At 45.6% G+C, this 16,720-nt stretch overlaps 1 protein-coding gene across 2 annotated transcripts in view; it reads right to left on the reverse strand.

The window, feature by feature from the left end:
• LOC147435661 (haloacid dehalogenase-like hydrolase family protein) overlaps positions 1-16,432 on the reverse strand; it is a 64,347-nt gene extending 47,915 nt beyond the window's left edge. The window contains exons 1-4 of one of the 2 annotated variants that reach the window (XM_086488654.1): positions 16,164-16,432; positions 7,341-7,477; positions 6,615-6,710; positions 6,392-6,511 (exon numbers count right to left, since the gene is read on the reverse strand). In XM_086488654.1, the coding sequence (XP_086344780.1) occupies positions 6,392-6,511; positions 6,615-6,710; positions 7,341-7,477; positions 16,164-16,347 (537 nt within the window). In that variant the 5' untranslated portion in view covers positions 16,348-16,432. The remainder of the gene's footprint in view (positions 1-6,391; positions 6,512-6,614; positions 6,711-7,340; positions 7,478-16,163) is intronic. The other variant, XM_086488655.1, reaches the window with a different exon arrangement.
• Positions 16,433-16,720: the final 288 nt, after the last annotated feature.

The raw sequence follows: 16,720 nt of genomic DNA on the forward strand, positions 1-16,720 counted from the left end.
GGGATCGGAACGGGGAAACGGGAACCTGAAAATGGCCATTCCCTGTTACTATGCCTTAGACACCGCCTTGGGGATGGATACCCTGTCCAATATTTTAGGACTTGCACCCTCGTTAGTTCATCCGAGGGATCCCTGGCGGACCCCATTAGGGGCGTGACAGCGCCCAAGAGCCCCGTAGGGATCCAGATACTGCGAGACTTGGTTGCCCTTATATACCCTACCCCCTCAAGAGGGAATGAGAGCATGTGGGGCAAGTCCTCCACTCTCCTCCCTTCTCTTCCCCAAAACCTTGATCACCCCGGCGGGTTTTCGAGAGAAATTGCCATACCCAACTTGGGCGTCGGCTCGTAGGTGGAGTCCCGATCCTACGACAATTAGAGTCTCCCTCACTCTTCTTGCCCATTGATGAGGCAACCCATGTACCAGTATCATCAAGTCATTCAGTTTTAGCACATACTTTATAAACTTTTTGCTACTAAGGAGAATTTCGTCCTTTCCCCCTTCCTTAGGCAACATCAAGATCAAGATGCATTTGAGCAACCAAAGGGGGAACAACCTCATAGATCATCTCACGAAATACCTTGTGAAAAAGATATGCATTGTTGATATGCAACAGACGCTTCTTGGAAAGAGGCTGATCATAATGTAGTTGCCAGAAGCGCAGCAACATCACAACAAGAGCATGATCAGATAAAAGCAAAGAACAGTCGATGCTCATTTCACACATAAACTCGTCAAATTGTTGCATGCCAAGGACATACCATCGATCTAATCTTGCACGATATGCAAAAAAAGCATTAAGTTGAAATGTATACCCCGAAACATCAAGATGCAAGAGGGTCCACAGGTCCAACATCCATGTACATGCCACAAGATCCGTCCAAGCTTTCAATTCTATGCTTAACATGTGAGAATGTCCTGTGGTGTTATCAGATGAAGCCGGCGCATTGTTGAAATCACCACAAAGCAACGCATTGGAAAGTCATGGATAAGAAGATATCTCACGCCACAAAATAGCTCGTTGTCCCGAGGTCGTGTGCGCATAAACACCACCAAATTCATAAATCTGACCATTGATCGTGCATTGGACCACCATCCAACAACCCGTCGGATCATTATACACCAAAACCAGCTGCAACTCATGCCTAACCATAATGAGAACACCCGAAAAGCCCAACGAACCAGCATATGCTATCCAGTATCCCGCAAAATACGAGCATTGCCCAGCATAATCATATTGATTATGCTCTTGCAAAATCACAATGTCAACCTTACATGTATGTACATAGTGCCAGGTTAGTCTCCACTTATCTGGGTTACATAACCCACGCACATTATATAAAATGCATTTTACACAACTATGCATTTAAGAGATATGTACAAATGCAAAATAAGGATGGGAATAAGTTGACGTGCCCATAAGCACATCAACATCAACAGCCCGCGACTCAACCACAGTATTTTGCATGCCTGTCTCAGGGGCAACTAAACTTTCAGATTCTTGAAAAGTCCCATGAACAGCTGCATCCTGTAAGAGTGCACCACCTTATTCCATGCATCCGCAAGAGTACGATCATCGTTACAAGTAAGGGGTTTTTGTCTTGCAGATTTAACCTCAGGAGGTACATAATTACAAGAAGAAAGCTGTGAGCGCATCTTAACAGTCTTCTTGGGGGTCACGCAAGGAGATCCTTCCGCCGAGTCTACATTTATCCCCCTGTTTTCGGTTTTCGAGGAAGAAAGCGACTTTCCTTTACCCAGAGGATTTGTGGAAGCAGCAGATTTAACCTTGCCTTTCTCCAAAGGTACGACACTAGGAAGTGCAGAAGCTGCAGCAGCGACAGATCTGGCATTAGGGACTTCTCTCTCATTAGAGACCGCGAGCTGAGGGACAGCCGAAAGAGGGGGTTGCAAAACAGGCTCGGAACATTGAAATTGCATATGTCCAAATTTCCCACAACGAAAGTATAAATTTGCAAATTTTCCCCATCTAAGCTTGAAAGGGCGTTTCCCAATGAGTGGGTCCCCCAAATTGACAGTGATACCCTCAGGGGTGGAACATTCGTGTCCCAAAGCGCACAGAAGCGATTTGTATTAGCATCGAGTTTAGGAGGACAAATCACTTTTCCCAAACAAGAGGCGAGCATAGGAAGGAAGTGCCAAGTGCATGGAAAATCAAGAATTTTCACCCATACAGGGCACTTATGACGGATTAGGCTTTGATAGTCCTTGGTAAGTGTCCACAGCGATACATGTGTCATCTGAGTGCCAAAAAACAAGGGAGACAACTCAAGCAACATGTTACGGGCATCAGTATCTGCTAGCAAAACTTCATAGAATCCTCTAGCACCAAAGTAAACGCCTCGAACTGCCTAGCGTTTAAGCAAGAAGTCCACCCACTGACCCACGTCTTGCGCAGTGGGCATCTTGCCTCAGAAAAACAGAATAACCGCATTCAAAGCATATTGCGCCACTAGGTCCATCAGTGCCTGAACAAGAATGAGCACTTCAGTAGCAGGTTCGTGCCCCTCCCAAGCATTTCGTGCACCTTCAAATCCTCTAGCAGACACGCTCGGATTTCACCCATTTCCGAAGTCTCAAGTGCCATCTGTTTTCTTCATTTATATGCGGTAACAAAGAGCGTTCCAGAATCTGACACACACACACACAATCTTTTTTGGATTTTATGATTTTTGATTGCTTTAAACTCTGTACAGAAACACACAGACTATGTACGTTCAACCACAGAGGGCAAACATCGAGCAATTGAGCACTAGCGTGAAAATCCTCTGCTGAAAGAAATCTCTGCTGATTGACTGCGCAGGGGCAACTGGCCACGCTGAGATCTTTTGTGCAAGGCTGAACAGTCTCTGCAGGTTGATCACACACACAATCCGTAAGGTGAGTACCCAGCAGATAAAAGCAGGCCGCAGAGGAAGGCTGGAATCTGCGCGCAAAGCAAGGCAGCACAGGGGCTGCAGGGCGCAGGGCTGGGTAGCACGAGGAGATACAACGCTCAGGGCAAGCTTTCGCGCGCAGGGATTTCACACACACACACACACACACACACACACACACACACACACACACATTTTTTTTGTAAATTTGCTTTGATTAATTACAAGTGAGAAACCTCAAAGCGAGGAAACCCCACGAAAAGAAGGGGATACAAGAAGCGGAGCACTATGAGGCTTTGAAGGCTAAAAACAGCCAAAGTAAATCCTATAGGTATCAAGAGTGATGTCTCCAACGTCATAGGCAAAATGTAGCGCTTGACCAAGAGATAATTTGAAATAGGGAAAGGGATCAACAAAAGTGCCTTGGAACATTAAGAAGTTCCTATGGTGCCAAATGGCCCACAGAGTCCAAAAGCTGAAGAACACCGCAAACTGAGATTGTGGTGACTGGGGCACTCCAAAAAGCCAAAAGTGTTTGTGAAAAGAGCCGGAAGGAAAACGAAGCCGAAGAGCAGTCGACACTTGCCGAATGAAGGCTCTGGAGTGACCACAACGCCACAGTAAGTGTGGCACGGTCTCCTCAGCTTCAAGGCATCTAGGACAGCGGGAAGACGCAATATGCCGAGCATGTAACACATTGCCAAACAGGTAGAGCTCCCACCAAGCAGCGCCACAAGAAAACACGTTCCTTCAAAGGCATATGACTGCCAAATGCGAGACAATGTGTGTTGCCACCACAAGGATGACTCGGAAAGCGACCACAGCTGATTACCCTGATGCACAAACCATACATCAGACTGAAAGATGGCATAGACACTGCTAGCTGAGATGCAGTCCAATCTAGTAGTAGCCAGATTCCAGTCAGAGAAGCGAGAGTCCACATCCAAAGGAGGAATGGGTGAATGAGCAGCAAGTATCCTTTGAATCTCCCTCCAGAGAGGAGAATAGTGAAGACTCAACCGAAAGCGGGACACTGCATCAACGAACGAAAGAACATAACCCGAGTCATCAACCACCTGATGCACCCGACAAATCCTTTTTGGGAAAGAAAATACGCTTGGCGAGGAGACTGTTGAACCAAAGTCGAAGCGAAAGCCCTGCTCCAATGCAGACTCTTTAAGCAAAGAGAGTTACCCATAGAGGATTGTCGACCATTCCAAGCCAAATGTGAAGTGACAACCTTCCAGTCAACAATTAGAGAGGCAGTAAAGGGACATCCAAGAATGTGTCCTTCAAGCTTCCCAAAAACCACGTCCCAATAAGTCGGTTTCCAATAACCAAAAGATGGGGTGACAATGTGCATACACAAATGTGTAACCATGAGAGCACAGGGTTGCTGCTACTCTACCAAAACTGGCAACAACATCCGAGCCAGAAGATGACGTCGCAAGTCCAAAATATTTAACCCTCCAAGCCGCTTGGGAGAACACAGCTTGTCCATGGATAGAAGCCGAAGACCCTTCAGATCACTTGCTTACACAGGAGCATCTACATGGACTTAAGGAGAGGATCTTGGATCTCTTCTTGGACAGGTTCATTGCTTGGATCTACAGACTGGAGTGGGACTTCAGTTCTTTGGACTCTCTTGAAGAGTTTGCCCGCGAGATGCGGGAGATCAAGCATCCCACGACTACATCCGGACTCACCCGGAGCTTGGCTTGGATGGTAGTGCAATTGCTCTTCTACACTCCTGATCATTTGGATTGCTACCTTCAAAGTTTCTTACACTCACCCTCGGTAATCTTACAGCAGACTTATCCCTCGACCTAGGCAGTAGGCCACTCCCAGCTCATTCACCTTGAGAGCCACACCAAGTTGCGGTTTGGTGGCGTTGTTGGCGTGGATTCTGTTTTGGTTGACACCGGAGGATTGAAGGCAGGAGATACAAGCAAGACGGTGCAGACACATTGGTCTGGCCTTTCCTCTTCTCAAAGATTATTCACAGCGCAGACTTCTCAGGCTGGCTTCCCTTCTTCATACAGGATGATTACGGTGCAGACAGCTTGGTTTGACCACACCTCTTCTCAGAGGCCCTTCGCAGCGCAGACTGTTGAGTCTGGCTTTCCCCTCATCTTTATCCTACCTACTGACAGGACACCATCCGGTGGTGATCCGTGCGGTCTCTCGGTGACTGGTGCAGCTTACGGTAGCTTCTACAGTGCAGACTGTTTAGACTGGCTTTCCTTGATTTGGAGGACGTTTATGGCGCAGATTACTACATCTGGCCTTCCTAGAGTTTCACAGCTTAGCCACCTGGCCACACTGGGTTGCAAGTTCATGCATTGATAGGCTTCCAGTCATTCTCATGACGGTTCCTGGGCTTCTCCATTTTTTCCAAATGGTTTGACTACAGACACCACAGATCCTATTGGGCAGGACACTTACATGTCTATTGGCACTTCTTTTACGACAAGGAGTTGTTTTCACACTCAGTTCGGGACCTTCACGCAGTATCTTCACACTGTATCAGCTGAGTACATCAGTTTGCGACATTGCTCGTGACACCATGGAGATCTCTCGACAGTCGGGATACCCCAGACTGCTACTACACTCATGGAGTATTGTCCTTTAGTGGACATCGTAGCAGACATCTTCATCATTTGCCTCACATCTTCGGCTTCACACGGTTTGTTCAGCATCCGGTGCTGAGAGGGGGGTGTTAGGCTTACACCACTCTGCTGCTTCACAGGTCTAGGGCATACTTGTACGGCTAGTATGTCTCCGGGCTGGCCACCCATAGTCTAGGTTCTACCTGGTCTAGTCGCCCGAGTTTGGAGCCTGCCGCCCACTTTTGTCCAGGCGCCCACATATATTTCCATGTATCATTTTTCTGTTGGGTCATGGGGATTTTTATCAAGCCTTGCCCTACCTCCCCTTGGGCACCTATTTATGGGGGCAGGGGGGTACCCATTTCCACATCTCTCACTATCTCATCTCACAGAGATCACATCTAATTGTATTGGGTCTTCTGCTCATGGTAGTCATGGTCTTCACCATATATCTTGCGTTTGTGTCTATTGTCTCTCTCTCTCTCTCCTCTCTCACACTTCCGCACACGCGCACTCTCACATTATGGTAGTCTGGCATGTGACTTAATATACAAGATGCTAATTGCCACCTTACGTGAGACAACACCTCCATCCTAAGCTAGCCCAATAAGCTTGCCTATTTAGTGACTCTACTCAGCACGAAAAAGAAAACCAACACTATGGGACGAAAACATAGTTCAGAAGCATACATAACCAATGGAGCTGTTGAGCTCTTGCAAACCTCTAAATGAACTAAACAACAGTCAATCAATAGCATAGTGAGAAATCTCAACAGACATACAAAATTACACCAAAAGAATTTCAAAGCTTTGTTGAAAAAAACCATTCAATTTCCTCGACCCCAAACACTTGGCAGTGCAGAACATGCATAAATTTAAAATATACCGCCTGAGCAAGTGAATCTGTAAGCTCATATTCGCGAGGCGTGTTTTCGATGATCGGTACAACAAGTTCATCATGGTATCCATGACCACTAATTCCTTTAATCATCTCCATGTGAGTAATCTAGACCACAAGCATGTCTCATTCTTTTGTAACAATGTAAATCATTAAAAGCCAAGAATATGCTTGTGAATGCAAAAGCTTATCCAGTAAAATAATGCTGTACCCGAAACTCCTTTGCGGCAGGATTGATCATTGTTGCTAAACATGATTCCATCCCATGACTATGAATAACGGCCCCTGCTTTACGCATTTTGTACGCCTGAAGACATAGACATGGGGCGAGAGACAAAAAACAAAAGAGTTCAATGTCATCCTTTTACTGAGGTTTAACAAAGCTTAACAAGTTCCTGAAGCTATATACAAGACCTCAAAGACACAAACGCAGAACCGAAACTTAGTTATGATTTGCAGCACATCGACTTTCTTACCCAATGAAACACGTTGTATCGCATTTGCAACAAGGAAAAAGCAAACATCCCCAGTATATGCATCAAATGGCTGTCCACAGATATGGGAATGTACAATATGGTGGTAATTCTCAAGCGAAACACGTCTAAGACCTCAAAGTACTCTATGGGATTGTGTCTGAATACTACACTGTGTCCCACCACCCCTCCTACAATATTCAGCTTAAAAACCAAGGAATTTGTCATTACATGAATGATGTGTTTCTGTCAAGCTGAAACATTTGCATCAGTCTGCCATCATCATCTTAAAGGCTCCTCACTAAATGTTTTGATAAAAATGAATGATGCCATCGGAAGCTCAGATTTTATGCAGTGTGGTTGCCCCCATTCACGTGCATTTGAGGCAAGAAACACAACAAACATGGTAGAAGAAGGAAGAGTCAAGATTCAACAACAAATATCGTCATAAATCAAACACATACCTTCATAAACAAAGGGGCACATTCACTACACTTTGGTGGTCTATGTGGTGCAGGTTTAGGTGATGGGGCAGACAGAACGTTACCATCAGCATCAAGAAGGTACATATCCTCAGGTAACATTCTTTCTTTCTGTACACCTGTTTAGCCAAGGCCAAAACAACAAAAAAACAAACAATTAAACAGCATCTCAAATTAGCAGGAACGCATAAAAGAGAAGCCCTTCATTTACACTGACAGAAAACATTTTTTAGGCCAATTTGACTTCTCATTCTCCTACATGTATACCAGTTTCCAAGAAAATTTCAGATTTAAAAAACTGCCAGGTTTTACAATTAGTGGCCTTCCTTCTGCTCAAAAACAGCAAGTTTAAGTTTCAAAAAAGTTTCTTCCTCTTGTTCTGAAAGAGGGGGAGGAACATAAAGGAAACTTCAATGCTTTTTTTTTTTTTTTTGTGGGAGGAGGGAGGAGGGGGGGTGACGTATCAGTTAATAATTTCCATTTGTTTAGGGAGCAAGAGGAGCAACCATAAGAGAAGAGACGGAAGAGAGACTCGCTTCAGATTAATTCCTAGCGCACAAGGAAAGGAAAGTGAAGGGTAAGCTGGTCCGCCAATATTTGGTCAAGTTCACGGACTGTCTAGCTCTTGATGCAAAGTGGATGGACTCTGGAGGAGGACGACTCAGCAGATTCTCCTCGGATACTAGAGCTTTACCTTGAGGTTTTGATTTAGCACCGACTATTCTAAAAATACACGATGAATTGGCGGGCTGAATCTGGTGCGATGCGTACTGCACGAGAGGGAAGCCACTCCACTCCCTTGTCACAAATTGCCTAAAATGGGATAAAGTTACTAATATCTCCATGAGATTTTAGTAATAAGGACAGGCTAACGGTATTTTGTTGAATGACTTTATGAAAAGCTGTTCATTGATATAGAAATTCCTAAATGGATTTGTTACCTGTGCTTTTCATGTGTGTATTGTTCGAGTACGTGTCAAAAAGATGAATGACTGTTGCCTTTTATCTCTTTCACCTAATGGGTGATGTGTGTGTGAGAGTAATGAGATTTAGTAGATCAAGACATCCGTGAAAAGATCAACGCCGTTTGGATGTGATTGTTAAATAATTTATAATGATCATGATTCTCATCTACGATCTTGAGGGGGATATTGATGTGAATGTTCAGTGACTGTTGTCTTTGTGCCCGTTATGGATGTCTATAGTCTAGTGCATGGGTACAAAGAGTCAGTGTGTCACCAGGTGGTGATATTTTTGTAGTTGCTTTCTCTATTTTTATATATAGATATATCTTTATCTTCTTCTTTTGCTACTGTTGTTTTCCCCCAATTTTCTTGGATTAAGCTTGAACCATTGCATGGCCAAAGCAAACCCCCTTTGGGACATTGGACTAATGGTTTGTCTGAGCCTTAGAATTAGCATTGAAGAATAAAATGGCAATGGATCAGGACCGTGTGCTTGGCCACTAGAAAAGGTGCAAGACAAAGTGCCTGGCCGGAAATGAATGTGCAATTCTGTGAGTGAAGACTAATTGGAAGTCACTGTATCTGAGCCACATTGCATTTTTAGATGCAGCCAGTGTCAAAAGATGGTCAGAAGACCCGAGGGAATGCAATGAAAGTGATCCCTAAAATTTAGGGAGTTACTATTTTTCGACCTTGAAATGTGTTCGCGTCATTAGCTCCGGAATGACAAAAGGAACATTTTATTACTCTGCCGCTAAGTCAACTGAGGACCGGTTGAGATATTTTTAGACCGGTAGGTACAAAGCAGGAAAACCATGCATGCGTGCCACTTGGCACATTTCTGGCAACTTTCCACCGAGAGAGAGAGAGAGAGAGAGAGAGAGAGAGAGAGAGAGAGAGGCGCGTTGAAATCTAGCGTTGGGCTCTTTTTGCGAGCAAGTGGATTGTTGCACGTTAAGAGCTATTGCGTGTTGCCCTGTCCTTGTCTCTCATGCACAGGTGGTTGAGCTTGCTCCCTCCCGACTCCTATCTCTTATGAGCAGTGGTAATGCCCCACTAGAGGGCTGATCATTTCACTTTATGAGTTGTGTGAGTTTGATGTTGAAACGCCGAGGCAAGAGCCTCTTTGTCCAGGAACAGGAGTAGTTAACTGCTACTCCAAAGCAGGAACAAGAGAGGGTGATAACCTCTCTGTACAGGTACTGAAATTCAGCTCTGAATCAGTGCTGTTGTTGGACTGTCTCGCGCCCGGAATAGTGCAAGAATTGATGGGAACTTAGCCCAAGGTAATGGGAACAGGACAAGATGATTAGAACTGAAAACAGGTGGGAAAACAGGTCAAAACCAAAATTTACAGCGGTCTGAAATTTACAGTTTTGGGCTCAAATGGAAGGGTTTTCGCAAGAGAAAGTGTTTCCCTACTTGAATTTTGTTCTGGGCAAGTTATAGTGCCATTATGCTGCCGAGATTTTCTAGAACAGGTGAAAATTTGTTGTGAACAAGTCCTATACTCTGAAGCACTCAATCTTTGTAATTTCACTACTCTTAATTGAAAAAGAAATACCGCAAGGGACGCAAGACTTCAGGGCCAATCTGGTGTGAGGAGGTGAGCTTTAAGTGAGTGTGTGCGTGTGATTAAGTCTAGGTATTTATTGATTGAATCACCGCTTTATGAGTCCATAGACCGGTTTTACAGTGTCTGCTGAAGAATTTTTGTCTATTTGCATGCCTAATCAAGGGCGATTACTCTTCTTTCACGAAGGGGGTATGTCAGAAGTTAGTGACGTGGCACAGTTCCCAAGGGGGTTAGGGTTTTCAAATACTAACCCTGACAACTTTGTAGACTTTGGCCGAGGGGCCTCAATCCTTTTAAAAAAAAAGAGAGAACTGTGAATCTTGCTGACATGGCCAGTTGTACGCACATCCGCAAATCGCGGACAGGCTGCTGACATGGCATGTGTACGGACAGCTACAAATTGCGCAAGCAGCTTTTGGGCACTAGTTTTTGGGCTAAAGGCTGAGAGCGTTTGGAAGTCAAAGCTTTTCATGTGAAATGCTTTGGGCCAAGGGCATTTAAATACGGCCTCGTGGGCTCTCTCTAGCATTCCAATACGCAAAAGCAGAGGACAAGTTCCCCAGCTATTGTACCTTTTGGGAAGCATTAAAGAAAGAGCGCAAGACTTTGGGCCAGTGTATCTGGAAGCAAGACCCCGCCGCTTTGTGCCGACTCTCATCTTCTCTCTCTTAGAAAGTGAAACAAATAAGGCAAGACAGATGGCGGCGCACTACATGGTCACAAGCAAGAGGATGACTGCCATTGAAAAGGAGTTGAAAGAATGCAAAGCCCACATGGATGAGTGGAAAAAAGAGAAGAATTTAATTCATTAATGGAAAAAGAGGGAGGAACAGGCGAGGGAACTAGAACGCAAGGAGTTCCGGGATGAAATTCAAGCTTTAAAAAGTAGCATCTCAGCCCTTCGGAAGGAGCTCGACGAAACCAAAGAGGGAAGACGCCTTGAAGATGGAGAAATTCAGCCATCAATGATTGACGAGCTGAATAGTATACGAGCACAAGTCAAAGAAATAAAGGAGGAAGGAGAAATGAAGACCTCGTGGGTGGAGGTTCTCTCCAAAACGCAAAAGAAAATGGATGAGGCTAAAAAATGGATTGAAGTTGTCAAGAAGGGAAAGGGCAGGGAAATTCCGACTACACTCGACATCATCAACAAAACACTAGAAGAGGAACAACGAAGAAGGGTACGCGCTCTACACGTGAGAGTGACCGGCCTAAAAGATTCAAATAAGGTGGACCAAGAGGTGAAGAGCCTCATGTCCATGATGGGGGTGGAGAAACCCTCGCACACACAAGCTTGGAGAGTGGGCAAGAAGAGTGAAGGTAATGGGGAGAGTTCAAAAGAACGGGCTCTCATTTTGCGCTTTCCCTCCATGGAAGAAAAGAAAGACTTTTTAAAGAAGAGGCCAACCCTCAAGAAAACAGGTATCTTTTTAGGAGATGATCTTACGCTCTCACAGCTTGCACATATGAGAGAAGTCATGCCAGAGATTATAGCAGCAAGGGAGAAGGGAAAGTTAGCTTTCTACAGAAATGGACGAGTAGTGATTACAGAGCACCGCTCTACATGACGGTGCGAGACCTCTGGGACCACTCTCAAGATGGCGGTTTGGAATTGTAATGGTTCGTATAGACTTGACGTGGGGGCCTTTGAGGACAGCTTCAGAGACAGAGACATTGTTTTCTACTCAGAGACTCATCAGGCTCCAGGACAGTTGATGCCGCATATATCAGGATACAGATGGGAGACAGCTTGCAGGACATGCACCAGAACTGCGCATGGGACTAGAGGATAAGGAGGTGTAGCAGTTCTTTTCAAAGAGGAGCTCCAACCACTACTACACATAGTTCGGAGAGATGATCAGGCCAAATACTTGTGGGTGAGGCTGAGGGCAGAGACTGGACGTTTCTTGTACATCGCCATATGCTATTTTCCTCCCAGCACTTCAGTATATGCTTCACCCAGAGGACAGTCTCCTTACTCTGTACTTGATGATGATATCTGGGAGTTCTCCAAAGATGGAGACATCATACTCCTGGGGGATTTCAATGCCCAGCTCACAGACAGTCTTCTATGACACATCAGAGGAGATGCTTAGAGAGCTAGAGCCAGAGGAGATGGGACTTGAGAGATGCTCACACGACAGAGAGCATACAGAGTATGGGAGATACCTGAGAGAGATGACGACTACTCACAGTTTAGCCATACTGAATGGCTTAACGACTTTCCCATTGTCTACAGGTTTTACTTGTTTTCCACACAGACATGGGTCCAGCACTGTAGACTATGTTCTGACACATCCGAGCTTTATCTCTCACATTCAGGATTTCACAGTGGGGCCCAGGCCTGTTGGGATAGGAGTAGATCATGCACTTTTAACATTATCAGTCTCCTTTGAGTACAATACATCTCAGGCCTCACGGGGTGATAGACATCCACGCTTTACTTTTACACCAGAGACTGACTCAGTCTATGTAGAGGAGATACATAGGCTTTTATGCACATCAGAGCCAGTATACACAGTGGAGGAGATCACATCTATGCTGACAGTGACATTACATGGGGCAGCGACAGAGGCATACCCACACACTCAACCTGGGCAGAGACGTCATTCTGGGCACATGCCTCAGAACAGCTGGTATGATGAGGAGTGTCAATAGAGGAGAGCTCAGATACAGCAGGAGCTTACATTGGGAGTGATCACCTATAGACAGTCTCACATTGCTACACGACGACTAGTGCGACGGAAGAAGCGAGCTTTCTTGGTCCAGATGGAGCAAGATTTATATCAGCTCTTCCTTAGTAGAGATTCAGGAGAGGCTTGACGTCTATTCCATGAGAAGTCTCCCCCACCAGTGATTACTTCTACAGACATATGGGGGCAGTATGCAGCATCTTTATACACTGTACCTGGACAACCACCACTACCAGACCCACCACAACCATGTCCGGCTACGAGCACCTTCTTTACCACTGAGATGGTAAAGGAGGCCATTGACAGGATGAAGACCAGACGGGCATAGGATCATGAGGGTTTGGTAGCAGAGCACATTATACATGCTGGGGATTTGTTGGCAGAGATGCTTGCACGGCTATTCAACCGTGTCATGTGTGAGGGCTTCCCTGAGTCTTGGAGATTATCTACTATTGTACCTATCTTCAAGATAGGAGACCCCACAGTGCCGGGGAATTACCGTACTATCATGGTAGGACACACATTGGCACGGTTATATGCATCCATCCTCGAGCATAGGCTGAGCAGTTGGGCAGAGATTATGGGCATACGGGCACCTGGGCAGGCTGGTTTCAGAAGGGCTTTCTCCACACTAGATCATGTCTTTACACTCAGAGCTATCATTGAGGAGGGTCGAGCACATGGTAAACGGATATACTGCAGCTTTGTGGATTTCCGCAAAGCTTTTGACACACTACCGAGGGCCAGATTGATGCACCGACTTATGGAATTGGGGGTACCCACAGAGCTGATCTGGGGGATTATGGCATTGTACAGTTCAGTGATGGGTCATGTACGCACATCAGAGGGGATATCTGACATAGTTCACTCCACTATCGGAGTGAAACAGGGATGCCCACTATCCTCTACTTTATTTGGTATGTATGTTGATGGGGTCTCTGATTATATTGACAGAGGGGGAGATAGAGGTGCTCAGCTTGCAGGGACATGGATCCCTCTTTTATTGTATGCTTACAATATCGTGTTGATATCAGACTCGCCAGAGGGTATGCAGAGACATTTGGACGCATTGCATAGTTTTGCAGAGGATAGTGGATTGTCTGTCAACCTTGGTAAAACCAAGTTCATGGTATTTAATACCACGCCACAGTGGGTTAGGAGATCAGCACCTACTTTCACATATGGGCAGGACAGTATGGAGTACACTGATGCATACACATATCTTGGGGTGGTCTTTAGTGGACCGAGGTTCACACTGAAAGTGGCAGCAAACACTAGATTGACTCGTGCCTATGCAGCCCTAGGTGGTTTAGAGAGGATTTGTTCGCAGGTTCAGTTCCAGGAACCTCGAACAAAGCTCTAGCTTTTCGATACTTTGGTCGCTTCAGTTATGCACTATGGGGTTCAGGTTTGGGGACCGTCTATTGACAGTGCTGGATGGAGTAATATGGAGAGACCCCTGATATCTATGATTTCTAGGCTGATTAGAGCCAAGGCCTCAGTCCCACATGACATCATACGAGTGGAGCTGGCTGCCCCACCTATGGAGGTTGAGGCACTCACCAGATCAGTATCATTTGTACACAGCTTATGGGACACCACCAGGGACAGGTATGCCAAGCTTGCTCTTGAGTCATCCAGACAGCTGGCATTACAGGGAGATACATCATGTTGGTATGCACAGATGAGCTCATGGTTTCAAAGGCATGGTTTCAGCATGGACAGGCTGCCCCCTTTCCAGTATTCTCTTGATGCACCATTTTTGGCTCTTACACGGATGGAGACTACTAGACTCATTCGGCAGGATCTTATCCAGCTTGATAGCAAGAGGACATGGATAGAGCCATCACGGGAGTTGGGTGCGAAGAGGGTTTTCTATAGAGAGCATCTTCTTCAACTCACGACAGACGGATTTGTCACACGGCCCAGTTACATGGACACACATCTATCTCATGGGTCACGATGTGCTATAGGCCAAATTCGCACATCTTCACACCAGCTTGGGATTGAGACAGGTAGATTCAGAGGCATACCAGCAGACAGTAGGATATGTCAGTTATGCCATGCAGAGCCAGAGACAGAGTTTCACTACATATGTCGTTGCACAGTCTACTATGAGATACGGGGACGCTTTCATTGTCTATTCAGAGATGGTTTTGACTCATTAGATAGAGTCATGACTCATGAGATATCAGGATCAAAGATATCTCGGATTATTCCTACTTGAGATTCAGAGACATAGAGACGCTCTATTGAATGGGCAAAGACAGAGACAGTCCCAGAGACGCATCTCAGATTTCTTCAGTCTCAGTACCACAGAGGCAGAGGGGACACCACCACCACAGAGCTCGGTTCCCACCCATACACACACCAACGGTACTCTCATTGATCGAGCTATAGAGTTATGGAGATCGAGACGACCGCGAATGAGGAGGGGAGCCACGCAGCACCGGCGGGGATTGCGGCAGAGGATCCACAAGATTCTAGCACGACACACAGAGTGTCGATCAGGATAGGCTTCGTGCTACTGCTATATTGTATCATGGTGACACTTATCGCCACTTTGTACCCTTATGGCATGATACCATTGCTCAGCCTACCAGCCACCCATAGGAGTCGGTAGCACTCCTATCAGTTCTTTGTTTGTAGTTTTCTTTGTTTGTACCCAGACTTGGTACTAGACTCATCATTGTAATCAGTTGGTCTCATATGTCATTTTGGCCTTTTGTAGACGTTAATATATCATTTCATTTCATTTCATTTCATTTCTCTCTCTCTCTCTCTCTCTCTCTCTCTCTCTCTCTCTCTCTCTCTCTCTCTCTCTCTCTCTCTCTCTCTCTCTCTCTCTCTCTCTCTCAGGTTCTGTTGTTCCAGTGTCTCAAGTGTGTTGCTGATTTTTTGCTTGGAGTTTCCAAGCCTGTTGCAACACACCCAATGCGAATATGAGAAGCACAAGCAAAAAACAAGAAAATGCGGTGGTAGGGCGGAGACCATTCCAATCAAGACCAGCTCGCTGCACTTCTCGCGGGAACTGCAGGAAGCAAACTAGGTGACTAGTCACTTCTTCTTCTTCTCTATGCCTCTCTCAAAACAAGCTGAATTGTCACACTGGCCCACATAAGACGATGGCAGAGTGTTTAAAATCCCCTCTTTACGCACTAAATGAAATGATGAAAGTTCAAAGGGTGTACGTGGCCCTCTAGTTAATGCCTCACTTAAACACTTCATCAAAACAGGACACAACATTGATTTTGCCATGTGGCCTTGTTCAGCAAGATTAATCCAATGGCCTCAATTGCTCCCAAGAGTTCAGAGTCTCCTAAGGCCTTGAGTAGGCCAAAAGAAATCTTCCATTAAGTAAACATCTTGAGGGCACAGACCCACATTATGGTAGGCTGGTCAACAATCACTACCAACATACTTCATTTCAGCATTTTATCTCACATCATAAACGCACAAGATATGGGTATATAAGTTTGGTTTAGTAGATGCGTTACACTCTCTCTCTCTCTCTCTCTCTCTCTCTCTCTCTCTCTCTCTCTCTCTCTCTCTCTCTCGGGCATAGACAAACCTGAGGGGGCCATGATGATAAGCTGTTGCGCTAGTGGTGTGGAGGCATCATGGACCTTGAGCGAAATACTGCCACCTGTGCCAGAGACCCAACCGAGACCATAAAACTGCTTGCAAAGATCTGCTGCGAGGCTGGTTGCTTGCGTTAGTGCATCAGATGCGAGACAAGCAGCAGTAGCTGCCATAGCTAGCGCTCTCTCTCGCTCTCTCGCTCTCTCCCTCCGCTTTTTATTCAGCTGGCCAATGACCAATATTGCGATTGGAGCGACCAGAACCACGTGCTTCACACACATTATACAACGAATCTTCATCATTTTATATCAGCAGGCGCAAAAATTCTTTAGGCCTTAGAGGGCACCCCCATACAACCTCTAAATGCGGTTTTAGGGGGGGCCTCCAAAAAAATACAGGCTCTCGAGATTTTGTAAAGGTCCCTTGCCGAAATTTTCTCCCAAGAAATGTAAGGGGTGCTTCAACCACCCTCTACCTACATTATACAAACACCTTTTCAACTTGCCATAGGAGGTCAAAGGTTACAAATAGGGTGTGTACTCTGAA

Source organism: Adiantum capillus-veneris, chromosome 18 (assembly GCF_014529385.1).
Source record: "Adiantum capillus-veneris isolate H3 chromosome 18, ASM1452938v2, whole genome shotgun sequence".
NCBI lineage: Eukaryota > Viridiplantae > Streptophyta > Polypodiopsida > Polypodiales > Pteridaceae > Adiantum > Adiantum capillus-veneris.